Below are 21,798 nucleotides of genomic sequence, written 5' to 3'. Positions count from 1 at the left end.
GAAGTGGGGTGAGCACCCTGCTACAGGCCTATTCAAGGTAATATGCCATTGAGAAAAACTTAGAAGAAGCTTTGGTGAGCCTTCCTGAGAACACCCCAGACAGCCTGTAAGTAATGGCTTCTATGACTCAGCAAGGTATGCAAGGACATGTGACCAGGCCACATGACATGGAACTCCATCTTGAATACCAGTGTTTTTCCACAAACTGAGTTTGGGACAAAGGATTCCAGTCATATGCTAAATCTATATAAGGCAGGGAGTGACGTCATCTGTTGTTCTTCACTCCCTACACAAGAGGAGTCCTGAAAACACCTGAGGAACAAAGACTGAACTGGAGGAAGTGCTGGATTCAGGCTAAAGGAATTTCTAGCCTGAGTATGGAACCCTGGGAAACCTAAATTGCAAAGCAAATGCAGCTTGTACCTTAAGAATCTGCAAGCCTGCTTGTATCATCAGTCAGGGTGAGATTGTTAATTCAAATCTTATCCTTCTAGTACGTTAAGCTTAGTTTGAGTTTTTGTTTATTTACTAAGTAATCTGCTTTGATCTGTTTGCTATTACTTATAATCACTTAAAAACTATCATTTTGTAGTTAATGAACTTATTTTATGTTTTAATCAAAACCAGTAAGTTTGGAGTGAAGTGCTTGGGAATCAAGCCTGGGGACTAGGAGTAATCTTGGCTGTAGCCTCTCTACTGTTGGTTCATACAATGGCTGGTCAGAGAGCCTGCATGTAACTGCAGCTTGGTGTTACCTCTTTGAATGCTGGTGGAAGTGTAGGACCGGAAGCGGGTCTGCAGCCTGTCACAGCAGCACAGTGTGAGAGGGAGCCCAGGCTGGTGAATCAGAGAGCTCAGTGGCACCCCAGTTCCAGGTGGCACCCTGGGGCATACCCACCACAGATGTCACCACAGTATGTGATGTGTGTGTGTGTGTGTGTATATATGCATCCACACACACATTCATACAAGTGTGTATATAAATATATATACAGTTGTCTGATGTGCTGGTCAATATACTGCATATTATTGCCAAAAGATTCATATGTATCATTTGAAAGACTGCAAACACAAATTCAAAGATAACAATTTTATAACAAAATAATCCTTATTACTAACTTTGTTCAATAAACTAGGTACCAATACGCTATTTTCTAAAACATCTTGGTTACATTCTTTCAAGAGTTTTAAAAAAAAGCTGAGTTTCTTAATTGCCATCAAACTGAATCACTAGAGGATCACCAAAGAAGTAATTTTAAAACATCCAAACCTGCATTATCCTTTAGATTAACACATATTCCAGATGCTATAAGAGTTTTCACTAAAGATAAATCTCCTTTCTTAGCAGCCAGGTGCAGGCGACTTTCCCCTTTGGCATTTCTCTTTTTTATCCCAGCTCTTATAATATGGGTAGGCTGAGCAGATACAGCTGCTATCCCTTCTTTGCTTGATAGTGAAGACTCTAAAGACATATTGAACACCAAAATTTCTCATTAGAAAACTGGGACAAACTTCTGATCTCACTTCAAACAGCATAACTCTGTGCAACTCCATTGTTTTAATTATTATTATTACTTGACAGCACCAAAAATATAATACAGATCAAGTACACATGGACTGTGGCCCAAAGAGTTTATAATCCACTACCAGACAACTTGCAATAAGGGGCAATGGGGTATAAAGTTGGAGGGAGAAGATTACATAGTTATTCAGCACAACTATGTGGTATAGCAACAAGAAGGTTGACACATTTCTCATAGACTCCTTCTCAGTTACCAGGAGTGACTTCAGGAGATATTACTACTTGTTGGGACTTCATCTCATCTATACAGAAATGGGAGGAAGCTGCATAGGGTTAGGTACCAAGAGGAGGAGCAACGGACAGTTTCTCTGGATAACACTGTGTGATGGTCTATACTATTATGTTCACCACTTTTACAAGACTATGATACATTTTGTACAAAGTATGCCTTGTGAGGAATCATTTGAAAACTCATAATCTGCTGAACATTGTCCTGGTAAAATATGTGTATCAACATTGTATGTAAAGTTTTGATTTTCTACTGTATAAAATTGCTGTAACATGTTTCAGAGTTAGACAGGCAGGCCCAAACCAGTTCTTCAGAGACAAAGACACAGTAGCACCCCCAGCCAGGTATCAGCATAATCAATTGGACAATCATCTAGTTAAATGGCCATTCCTTGGCAAGAAGAAGGGTGTGAGCCAGGACTTTACATATTGGCAAAGACACAGTGGGAGGGGGAGGCAGGTTTCTGTATAAAGAGATTGCCTGTCGCCTGGACCCCAGCTGGAGATAATCATCAAAAAGGGGAGAACTAAGGGTATAAGAATGGAGGACACACATAACACAAATTACCTTTCTCATCCCCATCTCTACTCATGACTGCTACCACGGTCGAAACACAAAGAAAGCATCATAGAACTGGGGGAGAGGTGGTCCTGGCTGGAAGGCTTTTCAGCCAATGCAGACTGCTATAAACATATGGTGAGACAAAACCTTTTTGCTTTTAAGTTCACTTGGCTTGTTAAATTAGGTATTAACTTTTGTTTTACTCTTCTATTTCTTTTGCAACCCATCCTTTTATGCATCATTACTTGTAATCACTTAAAATCTAGCTTTTTATAGTTAATAGACTTATTTTATTGTTGTATCTTAACCAGTGTGTTTGGATTAAAGTGTGTGGGGAAACTCCATCTAAGATAAGAAGGTTGGTGCATATAATTTTCCACTGATGAAATTACATACTTTATAGTGTAGTGTACTGAGCAGTACAAGTCGCACATTTCTGGGGGACAAAGCTGGGACTAAGAATCTGCTGGTATTCATCCACAGTGTAATTTATGAGGGCTAACTAGTAGCATTCAATACTGTGCAGCTGGGAGCAAGTTACATGCTGGAGTCTGTGTGTTAACTGGCCAGGAGTGGCTGTTCACCAGTAAAGCAGTGTAAAAGGCATCCCAGGGAGAACTGAGGAAAGTTATTCAGCAGTCCAGATTGTACCTTGGGGAATGTCACACTTTGCTGTCAGACAATGAAATCAGGCATAGGTATGTCACCAAAACTAAAGCCATCTGCTTGAAATTTCTCATATGTGGTCCTTGGTCAAAGGATTTCATATTTTGTAAAGTATTAGGCTAACTGGAAGAAACATTTGTGAGATGACAGTTTGAAATGTTAAATGTTTTTCACTCTTGTAGAATGGTTGAAACACCATGGGCTAAATTTTGCTCTCCTATAAACTTGTGTAAATTTGAAATAACTCCACTGTTTTTATTGGTGCTAATCCAGATCTGCCTCATTGTAACAGAGCAGAATGTGCCCATTTATCATGTTCCTGAATTTTTCAAATACAGTTTTCAATAATATGTATTCATTATGTACCTGAATACTTGCCATGTTAACATTTAACTGGAACCCTGGGATTCTTTTAGTGCCCTAGGTTTGTATGATCAGAAAAGCATCTTTTTAAACAGGTTAGAGTACACTGTAAATGTAAATTTATAATAATTTCCTTGACTTCAGTGAAGTTATTCCAGATTTACAGTGGTGTAACCGAAAGCAAAATTTGACATTGTCTTTACGTGCTACCTATAAGATGCTGTATACACAGATTTCACTTTGTGCAAATTTTATATTATACCTTTCATACTATGTATAGTGATGGAGAAAACACATTCCATTTGACTAGGATTTAAAACCTATATTATAGAATCATGGGACTGGAAGGGACCTCAAGAGGTCCCCTACACTCATGGCAGGTCTAAGTATTATCTAGACCATCCCTGACAGGTGTTTTTCTAACCTGCTCTTAAAAATCTCCAATGATGGAGATTCCACAACCTCTCTAGGCAATTTTATTCCAGTGCTTATTCAGCCTGACTGTTAAAAAGTTCTTCCTAATGTCCAACCTAAACCTCCCTTCCAAGCTCTCTCCAGAAAATAAGCTTTGCCCATCTGAGATGCCAAAATTAGATGTTAGTCACAGTAGATTGCCATAGTTTGAACCCCTTCACAATGTTTACTCTGCTGGACTCCTTGAGTTTGGTTCCCTCTACAATGGGTCCAACTAGATCCAGGGGCTCTGCTGATCATTTCAATTTTTGCTTTTCCTCAGTTAATCCTCAGTTCCCTAAATTCCTAGAGCTAGTCTCCTTGATACAGGAAAAAAAAAGTATTCTCTTGTGGTATTCTCTTAAGTGCCACTTGCTCATGGTGCCAAAATGAGCTGTAACTCACAGAAAATTAGCAATACTGACATTTAAATGATCATTACTGAGTATCTGAGTTAACACCCCTTAGAGATGGATAGGGACAATACATACATCTCTCTCTGCTATTGTTTCTCGCTCTTTGAAAACTCAGGTACATATCATTGCATCAGCTGCACTTGATTCACATTATCTTTGCAGCCTTAAAGGCAGGGGAATTACTTTTTCAAAATGAAAGCTGAGATTCCGGAGCGCACAATGGCAGCTTGTATCATCATGTACCCCCTTCAACTCAACCCTTTGTTTTCTTTGAGATAATGTACTATATTTTAGCCTAAAAGCTTCTGGCTTTGAAATCCCAAATCAATCATCTGTTCTCCAGTTCCTGCTTCTTCCTTAAGCTCCTGGGACAGGAGGATGTCCAAGGGAGTCTTTAGAGACAAAGACCAAAAAGAAAAAAACAACCCAACAACCAACAGCCCATTAAGCTAATGACTCTTAGCAATTGGCTGCAAATGAACACAAATAATAGCAAAGTTTTCCAGTAAAGTTGTCATGCACAACAGTCTTTGTTTGCTAAAAAATATTTGCAGCAGCACAATGAGGAACCATTAGATTACTCTAAGAACAATGGTTCTCTCTGGAGTGCATCCTCAGGTGGGTTGTGAGTGGGAAAGGACAGGAACTTGGCAAATACAGCATCCAATTTATTGGATGATTTTTTGTTTGTTTTTATGTAAATTTTTTGTGTGTGACTCAGTATCAAAATCCCATCAAACATAAAAAGCAGAATTAAAAATCAAATATGCAACTGGGTGGTATCCACACTTTAAACAAATATTCAAAACCTCAGCACTGACCTGTTAACTGTTTAGTGGCGTGAAAAAGTTCCTCCTCTACCTTGGTGGGTCCTGCGCTTATTGGCAGATTTGCTCACTGTCTTCCCTACAGTCTGGGTCAACTCCTTCTGTGTCTGATCAGGAGTTGGGAGGTTTGGGGGGAACGCGGGCCTGCCCTCCATTCCGGGTTCCAGCCCAGGGCTCTGTGGATTGCAGCTGTCTATAGTGCCGCCTGTAACAGCTGCATGACAGCTACAACTCCCTGGGCTACTTCCCCATGGTGTCAAGTATCAGAGGGTAGCCGTGTTAGTCTGGATCTGTAAAAGCAGCAAAGAATCCTGTGGCACCTTATAGACTAACAGACGTTTTGGAGCATGAGCTTTCGTGGGTGAATACCCACTTCCTCAGATGCATGTAATGGAAATATCCAGGGGCAGGTATATATATGTGTGCTAGCAAGCAAGCTAGAGATAACGAGGTCAGTTCAATCAGGGAGGATGAGGCCCTGTTCTAGCAGTTGAGGTGTGAAAACCAAGAGAGGAGAAACTGGTTCTGTAATTGGCAAGCCATTCACAGTCTTTGTTCAATCCTGAGCTGATGGTGTCAAATTTGCAGATGCAAATTTGACACCATCAGCTCAGGATTGAACAAAGACTGTGAATGGCTTGCCAATTACAGAACCAGTTTCTCCTCTCTTGGTTTTCACACCTCAACTGCTAGAACAGGGCCTCATCCTCCCTGATTGAACTGACCTCGTTATCTCTAGCTTGCTTGCTAGCACACATATATATACCTGCCCCTGGATATTTCCATTACATGCATCTGAGGAAGTGGGTATTCACCCACGAAAGCTCATGCTCCAAAACGTCTGTTAGTCTATAAGGTGCCACAGGATTCTTTGCTGCTTTTACTTCCCCATGGCCTCCTCCAAACACCTTCTTTAGCCTCACCACAAGATCTTCCTCCTGGTGTCTGATAGCACTTGTATTCCTTAGTCCTCCAGCAGCACACGCTCTCACTCTCAGCTCCTTGTGCCTCTTGCTCCCAGCTCCTCACATGCAATTCCTCTTCTCTGGCTCCCCTCTGCCTGACCAGAGTGAGCTCCTTTTTAAACCCAGGTGCCCTGATTAGCCTGCCTTGATTGGCTGCAAGTGTTCTAATTAGCCTGTCTGCCTTAATTGGTTCTAGCAGGTTCCTGATTACTCTAGTGGAGCCTCTGCTCTGGTCACTCAGGGAACAGAAAACTACTCATCCAGTGACCAGTATATTTGCCCTCTACTAGACTCCTGTACCCCACTGGTTTGGGTCTGTCACATATCCCTCCCCACTGCTCAACACCAAGGGGTTGGGCAGCTTGGGATGCCAGACAGTGCACATGTGACAAGCCATCGGCATTGCCGTGATGGCTCCCTGCTCTGTGTTGCACATGGAACTGGAAAGGTTGGAGGGATAAGAACCACCTGGTTACCCTTGTGTTCTTCGCCTTGTTCCACTGCATCCATTGAAGAGGGGCATGGTCGGTCACGAGGACAAATCTGCACCCGAGCAAGTAGTAGCACAATGCTTCCATGGCCCATTTTATGGCGAGGGACTCTCTCTCCACCACTGCATATTTTTGTTTCCTCGGAAGGAGTTTCCTACTGAAGTAGAGAATTGGGTGTTCCTCCTCCCCGACCATCTGTGATAGAACAGCCCCTAACCCTACTTCCGATGCATCTGTCTGCAGGATAAATTCCTTGGTGATCAGGGGCTATCAGTACAGAGTTACTGCAGAGGGCAGTCCTTAGGTCTGTGAATGCTTCCTCTGCTGTGTCAGACCATCTTACCAGATCAGGTCCACGGGCTTTTACTAGGTCTGTCAGGGGGCTTGCCCTTGTGGCAAAGTGGGGGATAAATCGTCGGTAATACCCCACTACACCTAGGAATGCCCAGACTTGTTTCCTGCGGGTGGTCGGGGCCAATTTTGGATGGCCTCCAACTTGTTCACTTGGGGTTTTACCAGACCTTTTCCCACAATGTAGCCAAGATATTTGGCCTCCGTAAACCCTACAGTGCACTTGGCAGGGTTTGCTGTAAGGCCAGCTCGCCTGAAGGTATCAAGGACTGCCTCCACCTTCTCTAGGTGAGTTTCCCAGTCTGGGGTATGAATGACCACATCGTCCAAGTAGGCAGCAGCATAACTGTTATGAGGGCATAATACCTTGTCCATGAGATGCTGGAAAGTAACTGGGGCCCCATATAGTCCAAAAGGGAGAACAGTATATTGAAAAAGACCCTCTGGTGTAGACAATGCAGTCTTTTCCTTTGCGTCTTCCGCAAGGGAAATCTGCCAGTACCCCTTTGTCAAGTCTAGAGTAGTCAAGTACCAGGCACTACCCAGACGGTCCACTAGTTCATCTATGCGAGGTATGGGGTACGCGTCGAACGGGGATACTTTGTTAAGTCACCAGAAGTCGTTGCAAAACCTTGTGGTGCCATCAGATTTGGGCACCAGCACGATTGGGCTGGACCACTGACTGTGGGATTCTTCGATGATCCCCAACTCCAGCATTTTTTTTACTTCTGTTTTTATTTCCTCCCTTTTGGCCGCTGGCACTCGATAGGGCCTCGTTATTCTGGCCCCAGGGTTCGTGACGATGTGGTGATATGTCTCAGTTGTTCGACCTGGTTTTGTCGAGAACACATCTTGATTCCGGAGGATCATCTTGGACACCTCATTCTTTTGGTCTGGTGTTAAATCAGGAGACACTCTCACCTGTTTGGAAGGCTTGTTTTCCTGGGTTAGGTCTTTTTGGACAGTTATGCATGCCTTTTGTGCATGCCAGGGTTTCAGAAGGTTGATGTGATAAATCTGTTCTTGTTTTCAGTGTCCTGACTGCCACATCTTGTAGGTTACTTACCCCACAGGTTCAACCACCTCATAGGGCCCCTGCCATTGGGCCAGAAGCTTGCTTTCTGCCATGGGTACCAACACCATCACCCGATCCCCTGGTTGGAACTGTCAGACTTTTGCCCGGCGATTGTAATAGGTTCTCTGGGCCTCCTGTGCCTTTTCCAAATGTTCCCATACAATAGGGGTGACACGGGCTATCCAGTTTCGCATCTTTGTTACATGTTCTATTACATTTCTCCCCTCATTAGATTCTTCTTTCCAGATCTCTTTGGCGATGTCTAGTATGCCACGAGGGTGACGCCCGTATAATAACTCGAAGGGAGAAATCCCAGTTGAGGCCTGAGGTACCTCCCGGATAGCGAACATAAGGTAGGGTAGTAGGGTGTCCCAATCCTTCCCGTCCCGACTTACCACCTTCTTTATCATAGCCTTGAGGGTTCAGTTAAACCTTTCTACCAACCCATCAGTCTGTGGATGGTAGACTGTAGTTTTCAGGGTATGTACATGGAGCAGCATACAGAGGTCCTTCATTAGCTTTGACATAAATGGGGTTCCTTGGTCTGTTAATATCTCCTTTGGTAGCCCCATTCAGGGAAAGATTCCCACCAGTTCTTTGGCTATCATTTTAGAGGCTGTGTTCCGCAGGGAGATGGCTTCTGGGTAGCGAGTAGCATACTCCAAAACAACAAGTATATCTTGGTGGCCCCGAGCCGTCTTCTGCAGGGGTCCCAGTAGGTCCATGGCTATTCGCTCAAAGGGGACCTCTGTGATGGGAAGGGGTACTAAAGGTGTCCTCAGGTGGGGATGGGGACTGTGCAGCTGACACTTCGGGCAGGACGCACAGTACCTCTGCAATCCTTCATGTACTCCAGGCCAGAAGAACCGTCGTAGGACTCGTGCCAGGGTCTTCTCTATCCCCAAATGCCTCCCAAAAAGATGACTATGAGCAAGACTTAATACAGCGTTCTGGTATTTTTGAGGTACTAGGATCTGCTGTACCTTCTGCCCCTGTACTGGTGCAACCCGGTATAAGAGATTCTTCTTCATTATGAAGTAGGGTCTTGGTCCCTGGATTTTCCCTTCCACGGGGACCCCATCTATTCCAGTACCTCCTTCGTAATGTTGTCGTACCTTGGGTCTTTGGCCTGGTCCCATCCAAAATTTCCTTTCCCGTGGCTAATCTGCCCAAGATCTAGGGGCCCAGTCTCTGTTGCCTCTACTGGTTCAGAAGCATTAGGGTGGGGGTCAGACTCAGGTGCTTCTCCCTCCTGGGTGGCCTCCTTTTCAGCTGCTCGAATCTGCCTACCTACAAGAGTGACCCTCTGGCTTTGAGTCAGTATTCGGGTTCCCAAGGCCTTAGCTGTCCTCCTTTCCCTTTTTGACTTTCTACCCTGTCTGGGAATGGAAAATAAATCTGGGGATATTTCAGAGAAGACTGGAGGTTGACAGTCTACTGTGGAGGCCTCACTAACTTCAGGGTTCCCCTTTTCCTCCAATCCTCCTACTGGGAGTAAGTTTCCAAACCCTGGGAAGTCCCTCCCTGTAAGCACCGGGTATGGGAGTTTAGGGCTACACCTGCTGCCACCTCAGTAGTGTTCCCCTGAATCTCGAGTTTTACTGGGATGGTGGGGTAATAACCAACTGTCCCATAGACGCATGTTATCCCTGTACGCTTAGTCCACAGCAGCTGACTACACTTCACAAGCTTCCCCGAGACAAGCGTGATAGCACTCCGCGAATCAACCAGTGCCGTGGTCTCTACCCCATTTAGCTTTACTGGTCTGGTGTACATATGTGGGGTTAGTGAGACCCCCACAAGGTGGATTAGGGAGCATGGGTCTGCCCAGTTCCCCAGGTTACACTGCATCGGCTCCTCAGCATTGGGACATTGTGCAGCTATATGTCCCCACTCCCTGCAGGCATAAGATCTGTATGGAGCCCTAGGCATTCACCAGTCTCTTGGTTTGGGCAATCTAACATAATGATCCTCTTCTCCCTCAGTGCTCCGACTCTTTGTGGCTTCTGGTGAACCTTCAGCCCCTCTCTTTTTCCACCTGGGCCCTCCTGGTGGTCTAGTCACCTGAGCTCTAGGGCTTGGTGCTGCGAGTTTAACCCGGGGTGCCTCTTCCTTAACTGGTCGGGTCAGCTCCCTCGCTGTCCTTCGCCTCTCTACCAATGCAACAACTTCATCATAGGTGGAGGGTTCGTTCTGGCTTACCCAGGCACGAAGGTCTGGCAGTAGTCCCCTCATGTATTGGTCGATGACCAGAACCTCTAGTATCTCTTCCAGACTCCGGGACTCCGTTCGCAACCATTTTTGTGCGAGATGGATGAGGTCAGACAATTGGGACCGCAGGGTTTTGTTTTCTTGGTACCTCTGCTCATGATACCGCTGGGCCCGCACTGCGGTCGTTACCCCAGATCTGGCCAGAATCTCTGCTTTCAGCTGGGGGTAGTCTGCTGCAGCCTCTTCAGGCAGATCATAGTAAGCCTTCTGGGCCACCCCACACAGGAATGGGGCAAGGATGCCAGACCACTGATCTCAAGGCCAGGCCTCCCGAAGGGCTGTCCTCTCAAAGGCCAGAAAGTATGCCTCTACACCATCCTCTCGCATCATTTTCTGCAGCCAATGGCTGGCCCGTATGATCTGCGTCTCATCATGGCCATGGTTCAGCTCTGTAAGGGTCTTTATCTGGTTTACCAGTTCCCGCAACATAACTTGGTCCATCAGCAGGTGATTAATCTCTTGCTGCAGCCGCACTGCCTCCTGTTGGGCAGCTAGCTGGACATGGGTAGCCTCCTGCTGGGCCGCCGTAGCTTGTATCAATGCCCGTACTAAGTCATCCATTGTGGTGAAAAAAAAAAAAAACCTCTCTACCTTTTTTTTTTTTTTAATCACCCTCCTTCTTCTGCCGTGCTGTGCACACTTCTGACACCACTTGTGACAAAGTTCCTCCTCTACCTTGGTGGGTCCTGTCCTTATTGGCAGATTTGCTCACCTCAGTGATCTTCCCCACAGTCTGGGTCAACTCCTCCTGTGTCTGATCAGGAGTTGGGAGGTTTGGGGGGAACCCGGGCCTGCCCTCCATTCCGGGTTCCAGCCCAGGGCCCTGTGGATTGCAGCTGTCTATAGTACCTCCTGTAACAGCTGCATGACAGCTACAACTCCCTGGGCTACTTCCCCGTGGCCTCCTCCAAACATCTTCTTCAGCCTCACCACAGGACCTTCCTCCTGGTGTCTGATAACACTTGTACTCCTTAGTCCTCCAGCAGCACACCCTCTCACTCTCAGCTCCTTGTGCCTCTTGCTCCCAGTTCCCCACATGCACTTCCTCTCCTCTGGCTCCCCCTCGCCTGACTGGAGTGAGCTCCTTTTTAAACCCAGGTGCCCTGACTAGCCTGCCTTGATTGGCTGCAGGTGTTCTAATTAGCCTGTCTGCCTTAATTGGTTCTAGCAGGTTCCTGATTACTCTAGCGCAGCCCCTGCTCTGGTCACTCAGGGAACAGACGACTACTCATCCAGTGACCAGTATATTTGCCCTCTACCAGACTCCTGTACCCCAGTGGTTTGGGTCTGTCACAGTGGGAAATGTGTGACTCTGGTGACAGACCAAACTGTAGGAAGAGAGTTTAGCAATTTTCAGTTAGTTCTATGTAAGCCGAAAAGGAATAGGTAGGGCCAAATGAGTGATGTACTGTAGATGGGTGAAGCAGATACTCATATTGACCACTGCATATATGACAATGTAAGAACAAAAGGTTTCTTTTCAGGAACAGAAAGGGTCAGAAAGTCTACCGGGGTGTGAAAGAGATAAGATAAGGAAAAAAACAGCCATCCATGATGGATAACAGAGTTGATAAAAGAGGAAGAAGAGCAAGCCAAGAAGCATCACTCATATATATTAGTCCTTTTAGTAGTTTGCAATCCACTTCTGCTCACAGCTGGAAGCCATGGGCCCAGTTTTTAGTGCCTTCAGCTACCTCAGTGATGGCATCTCCTTCCATGATTCATCAAAACAGCTGCTTTCCTATGGGTCCATGCAGCTAACAAAATACTGGATGAATAAAATGTTTTCTGGAGATAGTATTCTCAACTGGGGATGGAGGCGGGGATGGAGGCAGGGGTAGAAAGAGCTGAGCTGTGAAATGATCTTCCAGAGGAAATTACACAGCAAAATACATGGTTTTGATAAAGTTTTCCCACTACAACTGGAAATACAGAATGGGAGAACAAAATAATATACATACAAGTATATACATGTAACTCTCCTGCCCGTCAGAGTTGGCAGCAACAAGGGCTGGGTTCAGTATCTAGGGGTGCCGTTTCAATAACACAATGCAAAACTGGCTCAAGCCCCGCCTAGTGACCTGGGACAATTACATATCACCACCACTCCCCGGGTGCCTCTACCAGGCAATACTTCCCCTCTCGCAAGCACGGAGTCTGAGTGTAGCAAAAGCCTTTTGATAAAGGAGGGAAACAATGAGGCATTATGTTGGGGAAACACCACAAACAGGATTCATAACACAAATCATGAGCAAAAGACCCACCTGCAACTAAGTTTGGCAGTGTCCTTTTCCCCTCAGGGTCTTAAGTCCAGCAACCCAACAGTCATCCCACCCACAGGTTCTGACCTTGGTCAGCGCAGCCCCCAGAGTGCAGACGTTCTTCTGCAGAGTTTACCTCCCAGCTTCCCCCACTCTCACATGCTCCGCTGCTCGAGTTGATTGCCAAGCCTCTCCATGGGGCTCTGCTGCAGTCTTCACTTCCAGCTGCCTCTCTCTGCCACCTGCCCTGCCATCCGCTCCGCTCGCCACGCCACAGCTCTTCGCTATCCGCTCCTCTCCACTAGCTGTTCTGCTAGCCGCTCACCAACTTGTCTTCAGCCCCACCCCCACCCCCACACTTAACATAGCTCTCAGCAATCTCAGCTCTTTAGTGACATCAGCTCTCAGTGATTTTAGCTAGTAGAAGGGGAGCCTCAGTGCCAGTGCACCGCTAGCCCAAAGTAGGTCTAATGCTTAGACCGAGGTATCAGTGATTTCAGCTCTGTAGCATGTAACAAGACTCCAAATGGAGTCAAAACTAGCTCTGTTATTGCACACTGGAGAGAGGAGGGATAAAAGTGGTGTTTTGGGCACTCAGAAGGGCACTACCAGGCACAGATACCTGTCCCCAGCCTCTCTCAATCCACTGGAGTTTGAAACCCATGTCCCTTGCCTAGTGAGTGCTACATAGGTGAGGACAAGTCCCTCTGTCATAAAATGCCAAATACAGTTCTACTGTCCTTGCAAATGAGATCAGCCCCTGAAGTCCTTTTCCACAGCTCACCACCAGATATCAGGGAAGAGCTCATTCTCACTCTGCTTACATCCACATACATATCTCATAATACAGATCAAACAAGAGTGGCAAACAGGGATTTGGGGAAGAGTTTGCTGAAGGCAGGGTGAGAAGCTTTCTTTCTAGGTACAGTTCTACATTCGTTACAGTAATGGCCAGTGATGGAATAGTTACTGTGATCTGCAGTGGATATGCCATGTCTTCTTTCCTGCCTGAAGACAGAATGGACTTACTGTCTATAAAGAGTAAGTTTATGGCTGTGATGAAGGAAAAGATTAATGGTTTGAAGAACAAGTACTGACATTGCAGAGCATCAGAGAAGCTGAGGAGTACTTGGGGAACCAGATTCAGGAAGCATCAGCATCTCAGATTCAAGAAAGAAAGGAACTGGTGATCAGGGAATCAGTGAGAGTGGAAATCAGAAAGGACTGACAGTTTATAACCACCAGAGTCAAGAGGACCAGGCAGCATTCTACACAGCTGGAGGTGGATGAAGAGGAGTAGGCTGTGACCACCAGAGAGAAGAGGATATAGTATATGCATACAGCTGTTATCATGTTCTCAGTCTAAAAGCTGCAGAACACCTCTGTGGCTATCCGAGTGGTTAAGTGGAATGGAGAGCTGAACAGGACAAAACTGCTGCTCAACCCAACCTGCAAGACCATCAAGTGTGCCCACAAAGATAACTTCAACCATCCAAAGAAGACAGATGAATCCTTGTCCGAGATTCTATGCTAGCCCTGTGCTAGCTCAGCTGGCATGCAGTGTCTTTACTGTACATGTCACTGAAAATGTAAACAAACCCTTTAAGTCAGCTTTTTTCCCTGTAAAGAAGTAAGCACCAACACTGTGAAAAAGTGCTTGAAACTTTGTTCATTCTTGTAGCTTTGTCAGTAAAAATATTAATCATTTAAGTGCCTACTCTCCAATAGCTACATAATAACTATCAATACATTTAGAAGCCCTGACAGTGGTTCACATATTTGGCATTTGTTGGGCAGGATATATGCTTCATACACTATGCTTATTTTTCTAAATCACTCATTATAAATTACCAAAAGTCTCCTTCTTATAAATCTTGAAAAATAAACGTTTCTTTATAAAATATTATTAACAACTCACCTGATTTCTCAGACATTTCCTGTTCTGCTGCCTGAGTGAATTGTGATAGATTAGGTGAATTACTGTTATTGGCACATAAATCTGTGTTTTGTCTGGTCTCCTGAAGGTCTTGTCTTATTCTTTTAGTTTGGATTGTTTCTGTTTCAAGTAATGGTAACGTTATAGGAGTATTATTCTTTGCAGTTCTTTCTGCTTCACTTTTCTCAATGCAACATTTTCCAGTGCTTTGCTCTCCACTTCTCTCAGCAGTCATTCCCTCATCTGTTTGTTGAACAAAAGGACTTAAAATATCTGTGCCATGACTCTCATGACTTTCAGAAACATTAGCTCTATTAACTGATTGAAGAAAATTAATATCAAAGTGTTTATGTAGCATAAGCAAAGTACTTCTATGATATAATTATCTAAATCTTTGGAAATATTTTTGCATTATGAACATTTTGTTCACTATACAATGAAAACTGTAAAAATTGAATCAATAAGGATTCAAAAATTGTTCTGTGAAAATGTAGTGTTTTAGTCTGATTTCACTTTAAAGAAAAATTCTTTAACAAAGAGTGCTTAAGAATTCCTTCATTTTCATTACTTTAATCAATATCAATATTATAGTTATATTTTGATAGTAACAAAATAACTACCAGGGGCTCGGCTGCAAAAATGTCCAATCAATTAATTTTGCACACCTGGCAATATTTCTGGAATGCAATTCATGCATTGCCATTTGTGTATGCTACTGTATATGCTGCACATATTGCACTACTCTAAAAGATCTGTTACAAACTACAACATGCCTACAAAGAATTCCTAAAATTGTATAAAAAATAAAACTTTTCACCTGATTTTTGGGAAGTTTCCTGCTCTGTTTCTTGGGTCAGCTGAGAGGGATGAAGTGAATTCTTGTTCATACAACTAATGGAATACAAATCTGTGCCTAAGCTGATTTCCTGAAGGTCCTGTCTCTTTCTTTTCACTTGAAATGCTGCTTTTTCATGTAGCTGTAAAGCTGCAGATGTGTTAATCTCTGAATTCATTTCACCTTCAATTTTCTCAGTGCAGCATCTTCCAGTGCTTCCTTCTGTGCTTAGCATCATCCTCATTCCCTCATCTGTTTGATGAGCAAAAGGCCTTAGCACACTGATGCTAAAATTCTCAGGACTTTCAGAATCACTAGCTCTATTAACAGCTGCTGAAAATTGATGCAATGAAAGTATTTCTGTACTTGTTTGAAGTGTTTGTACAGTACAGTTATCTACATCTTTAGAGACATTTTTATAAATGTTTTGATTCTCATTATCAATACACTGTTCAGATAGGACTGTATAGCCTGAATCAGTGAGGTTTACAGTTCCCTGTGGTGAAAGTGTAGTTAGGCTTTCTGATTCTAGCCGGTTTCCCTGTAAAGAAATATCTTCAAAAAGAGGTAAAGAGTGTTTTAAACTTTGTTCCTCGTCATTAATTCTGTCTCTTTCGATATCAAAGTTAATTTGATCTTTGGAGTTTTCCAAAAAAAGAAATTGGTCTGATGGTCTATTATTCTCATTGTAAATGATATTTTCTTCAACAAAGTGGATACTACTTATTCTCTTAGCTGCAGTCAGACTCTTGTCACCCATGCTACCATCTTTATTGTGGTTAAGACAATGGTGTTCATTATCCCGATTCATAAAACATTGCTCTGCAGTCACAAGAGGCACACTGATTTCTTTACACAAAGAAAGTACTGAGTGAGAATCAAGTTCTGTTAACTCAACATTCTCAGACTGCTCTGTAGATGCTTTTACTACAGGAATTGAGGATTCAGTGCACAGTAAACTAGTTACCTGGTCTGTCATTATTATTGAAGGTTTGTTGTTGCTTCCACAAGTCTTCTCCCTTTCTTTTGAAACTGGAGTATCACTATTACAGAAGTCATGTTCTTTTTGCATTTCTGCCTGTTTGGGTATGCTGGGCTTTTCCCCTACTTCACAAATATTATCTGAACTATAATTATGATGTACAGAGGACCTAGTTATTCTTTTTGAGAAAGAGGTATTAACCGTGAACCCAGTGTTATGTCCAACATGAGGGTCATATGTTTTGTGGCTTCTGCTTCTTGTTTTGTCTCTAGATGTATCTGAAGGAGACACAATTGTCCTGTACTCACTGACATTCTCGATAGATACAATCTTTTTTACAGTCCCTACTGATTTCTTTGTCTGTGTTGGAACCAGTCTTGCATCTTCTGAGTTTTTTTCATTCAACAATCTTTGATCCTCAAAAACTCTGGAGATGGAACCTTTGGCATTTCTTATTGAATTCTCTTTGCTACTTTGTTCAAAGTTGACAGATCCTTGCTTTGATTTATTATTATTATGAACACCTGAACTGTGAACTGTGCTCTCTGAATGTACTTCCAACTACAAAAACAAAACACGATTGATTTAATTTTCTGGTAGATTGCTTTGTAATATTTCATTCTAGGTTGCTGCTTCAACTGTATAGTCAATGATACAAGTCACAAAATATGGTAGAACTCAACTGGACTTGTCTTAGTGATTATTTCACATCTGGTGATCTGCTTGGAGCAGAAACACAACAAAAACTAAACTAAATATTGAAAGCATCAATAACACTATCAAAAACATGTTTTCCAAATAAAGGGTCTATTTTTGTATTTATGATACTCTCTTCAGTGAATGCTTATCATCAATAAAATATAAAACAGTGTTTTAGGATGTAAGTTAAACAGAGAAAAAATGAAAACACTTATATTCCAATACAGTATTTCTGAGAATGATAGTCTCTACCAAGGTAAATTACACATTTACCATAACACATAAAATTATAGCAAGTAAGAAGAAAGGTCTTGCCACACCTCATTATATGCTAAAAATATTTTTAGTCATGAAATGTTTAGTATGTACTGTTTCTGAAGAGCATTTCAGAAATGCTCTACCTTTCTACTATACTTTATTGTAGAATAGCAAATGCATGACTGTTCACCACCAAATGACAATGATTGTTCCTTAAAAAAAAAAGTTACCTGATGCTGGTGTGTGTCATTTATTCTTTGAGCATTTAATGTACTCTCTACATCCTTTTTAGCTGAAAGGGAAATGAGAGATTGAAAGGATCAATATCAAAAGAAAATTACAATTCTCTGTTTTACAGGCACAGCATCCTATGCTCAGAGTCTAGCTTGTAGTGAAACCTAATAGCTATTTGCTATCTGGAAAAAACAAAAAAACAGATAAAGATCAAAAAAGTTAGACATTAAATTCATAAGCTCAGATCTCCAGTTGTACCAGAAGTCTGCTTGGTACAGTTGAGGAGAAGAAGGAGTAAATGTGGCTTTAAGCGTCCTAATTCCTGAGGAGGTTGGTAGCCTGTCTGACCCTCAGTGAAATTTAAGAGTAGCCACAAGGCTTCTCTAAGTTACACATGCTGCACTGGCCCTTTAGAGGCCATTCTGAAGCCAGTGATAGCTGGTTCACAAGTTGCTCAAGTCATGCCCCTTCCACTCCCAGCATGCTTTGTACACTGGGCAGAGGAAGGAAATGGGATGGTGTAAAAGGCAACTCATCAGCTCTACACCTGCCAGGGATTGCCTCTGAATCAGTTTTAATTGCTGGCTGGTTGTTTAAATTAGCTTTCTGACCACCCCATTGTGTTGCCAGAGTGGCATAAGTGGGCTGGAATAGGGGCCAGGATCTGGCTCTAGATATTTATGTAAATAAATCAGGCACTAAAATCATAGCATATAACCACTGTGATCTTACATTCCAGTATTTATAGCTTTATCAACAGTTAAAAACGGTCCTTCTAGAGCTGGGAGCTTTCTCCTAAGGCATATGCAAAGTTAATCAGGAGAGGAATAAAAGACACACATTCACCTTCTATCGGTTACTAATTAGTCATACAACAGGACAGAAAAATGTAAAGAAGGAATTCTTTATACAGAAAACAGAGAGAGTGTAAAAATTCTCATGTGTTCAAAAAATTTGAAATTCAAACCACATAACAGTGACTACTTATTGGCTATGAAACTGGTTTCAATAAAGTTCAAGTAACTGAAGAATTTTCATGGTGACGACCACATCTCCATGGCCCACAAGCATCATGAAACTTTGCACTAAGATATTCTACACTGAAAGTCAATACCTGACTGAGACACAGAATGAGAGGTTACTCACCTAGTGCAGTAACTGGAGTTCTTCAAGATGGGTGTCCCTATGGGTGCTCCACTTCAGGTGTGGTTGCACTCCATGAGTCATAGAGCTGAGATTTTCTGTAGTAATGCCTGTTCAGCCCATGCATGTGCTCTGGATATCCTCATGCCCTGTACCAAGGATATATAGAGTTGCATGGGCAAAATGGCCTCAGTTCCTTCTCTACCATGAAGTCCTATAAGACAGAACTCCAAAGCAGAGGGGAAGGAGGATGGGTATTAGAGCACCTGTAGGGACATACATCTCAGAGAATTCCAGTTACTGCATGTGGCAGAATACACCCCTGTATTCACACTCTACACACTACTGTAATAATCTTTGTATAAAGTACAAAGCTGCCTTGTAAGGTATCATTTGAAAACTCATAATTTGCTGATCAGTATTGTCCTGCTGAAATATGTGTGGTAATATTGTATATGAAGTTATAAGATTCCCCTGGATGGTGTTATTAACACATGTTCCAAACCCCACAGCTCTGCTCAACAGATGGCTAGCAAACAGGTCTGTCCTAAACAAAGAAATGTGTGCTCTGCTTAATTTGCATTTAAGCAGTAAACAGAGTCATCAAGCAGGAAGGAAAGACAAAGGAAGTTCAAAAAGGTGGGGAAAAACAGCAGGGAACATCCTTCCACATAGATTCTTTGTCTCCTAGTGTCCATCTGGAAATATTTTTCAAGAGGGGGACTGAAACTATAAAAAGGAGAGACAAACATCCCAAGATATCCCTCTCTCTTTCTCCCTGCCTATCACATTCATTACACATGAAGAGAAAAAGGAAGCAGATGTTGGACTCTGGGAGAGGGGTCCTAACCTGAAACTTTTGGCAGTAATCTGGTGAAGCATATGGTAAAAAATTTTGCTTGAATCTAATATAGTTTGTTAGGTTAGACATTAGTAAACATCTTATCTTTATTTTTCTTGTAACCATTTCTGACTTTTATGCCTCATTACTTGTATTCACTTAAAATCTCTCTTCATAGTTAATAAACATGTTTTACTGTTTTATCTAACCCAGTGTATTTAAATTGAAGGGTCTGAATAACTATTTGAGATAATAACTGGCATATTATTCCCTTAAAGGAATAACAGATTTAAAATTTTTGTACTGTCTAAGAGAGATTGGGCAGTACAGAAATGTATTTCTATGTTCGGTCACCCTGCAGTATAACCAAGGCTGGTGAGAGACAGAATGTAACCCAAGTGTGACTGGTAGGCTGCAGTTACACACAGACACTCAGGGTGTGACTTGCATGCCAGAAGGCTGTTTGTGAGTGGTCCAGGTGGGAGCTACTTCACTAAGGCACCCATGGTTGCAGAGCAGGGGTAACACAGCCCCCTACTGGTCTGGACTGTACCCTGGTATGTCATATTGCACAAGCAGAGTAACCTCTCCTCCTTCTTTGAGTAGCATCCCTGTGGGTGCTCCACTTCAGCTGACTTCCAAGCAGTATCACCTGAAGGCTGAGGGGGCTTTGGAACTGGATCCAACACTGAAGAAAGAACTGCAATAGCAACAGTCGCATCTGATCTAGTGTCATTTATCAGCATGTAGTGTTTGGAAAAAGTGTACACTGAAAATTTCAGTATTTGGAAAAAAAATTCACAGCCATAGAGACAGCTTGGGAGATTGCTGAATGGGTCATTACTCTTGAAAAGGGCTAAATATTAGCAGTTTGATGATGAACAAGAATATAACGGGAAGCCCACTTCGAAAGTCTTTGGGTGGAAAATGAAGATCCTTTGGATCTGTCTGCAACTGAAGTAAACAGTGAGGGAGAGTTTCTGAATGGTTTAGTTCTGTCCAAAGCTAATGGAGGGCAGCTTCCCCTATAGGGTGGCGAGGCTTTGAAAAGTACACAGGAAGGCAGATAGCTTGATTAATGTGGAAATTGGAGGATATTTTAAATATGAACTTGGGATGTTGGCACGGCAATATCTTTTTATCCTTGAAGAAAATCATGAAGAGAGGACTACCCATTAACCTTCCTAGTTCTCCAGTCCTGTGGGTAGAAATGATAGCTACTAAGAATGCTGTTTTCTCAGATAAATACAGCAGACAACAGTTAGCTAATGGCTCAAATGGAGATTTAATAAGACAAAAAAGGACGAAGTTCAAACCTCATAGTCTAATTTGCAGGAAAAGATTACTCAATCCCTTGACGAATCTTCTTGTCATGGGATGAGCGAAGACTGAAAATCCTTGCACAGGGGAATGAAAGGCTGTAACAATCACCTAATGAAGTCTGACAGTACTCTCAGAAAGACCTGACTTCTTTAAATCCAACAGGTAATCAAGAACCCCAGAGAGGGAAGTATGAACAGATGAAAACTGATGCTGGGTACACCAATGGTGAAATTGTTTCCATTTCCGAAGGTAAGTATTTCTAGTAGAGTTCTTTCTGCTTTTAATAGGATCTGTTTTACCTCTGCTGAACTGGAAACCTCTATGCCCAAGAACTATCAAGGAGCCACACTGTCAGTTGGAGGATGGTCATTTTGGGGTGGAGAGACTGACCAGAGTCCTGGGACAGCAGATGGAAAATGGTTGGAAGCTCCAGCATTGGAAAAAAGCAAGATGAATCATGTAAGCGTACCAGACCTGTCTCAGCCAAGCTGGTGCAACTAGAATGGCTCTGTCTTGTTTGATCTTGTTCAGTGCCCTCAGAACCAGTGGTGTCAGCAGATATGCATAAAGAAGGCCCAAGGAAAGAGGAAGGTGTCTCCTAAGAGTTGAAGACCCAAATCTCTTCTCAAACAGAACTTCTTACATTTTCTGTTGGCGGCAGTCGCAAATAGGTCCACTTCTGGAACCCCCAAGTCAGGAATATCTGTTTGAGGATTTGAGGTTCAGCTCCCACTCATAATCCAAGGAGAAATGTCTTGTCAGATCATCAGCCATGGAGTTCTGTATGTCTGGAAGGTAAAAGGCTGAACTGAGAATGTGATTGTACCTGTTCTGCAGCTTTATTGCTTTGGCAGAAAAAGAAAGGGATTTCATCCCTCCCTGACGATTTATGTAGAACATGCAGGCCACATTGGAAGTCATGATTTTGATGGCTTGTCCTCTAAGAGAGGAAGTGAATGCAGGCATTTCTGACTGCTTGTAACTCTGGGAGGTTGTGCAATGACTAGGGGAACAGCAGGGGCAGGCTTAATGGTCG

The 21,798-nt window shown here is 43.1% G+C and overlaps 1 protein-coding gene across 1 annotated transcript in view; it reads right to left on the bottom strand.

Moving 5' to 3' along the window:
* ANKRD31 (ankyrin repeat domain 31) overlaps nt 1-21,798 on the bottom strand; it is a 131,907-nt gene that overhangs the window by 45,561 nt on the left and 64,548 nt on the right. Inside the window, exons 13-16 of the mRNA XM_050944619.1 lie at nt 17,452-17,513; nt 15,265-16,825; nt 14,430-14,690; nt 1,271-1,462 (exon numbers count right to left, since the gene is read on the bottom strand). Coding sequence (XP_050800576.1) covers nt 1,271-1,462; nt 14,430-14,690; nt 15,265-16,825; nt 17,452-17,513 — 2,076 coding nt within the window. The remainder of the gene's footprint in view (nt 1-1,270; nt 1,463-14,429; nt 14,691-15,264; nt 16,826-17,451; nt 17,514-21,798) is intronic.

The sequence above is a fragment of the Gopherus flavomarginatus genome, chromosome 3 (genome assembly GCF_025201925.1).
Source record: "Gopherus flavomarginatus isolate rGopFla2 chromosome 3, rGopFla2.mat.asm, whole genome shotgun sequence".
Classification (NCBI taxonomy): domain Eukaryota; kingdom Metazoa; phylum Chordata; order Testudines; family Testudinidae; genus Gopherus; species Gopherus flavomarginatus.
The sequence above is the reverse complement of the archived record's forward strand: the minus strand, read 5'-3'. Positions and strand labels throughout refer to the sequence as shown.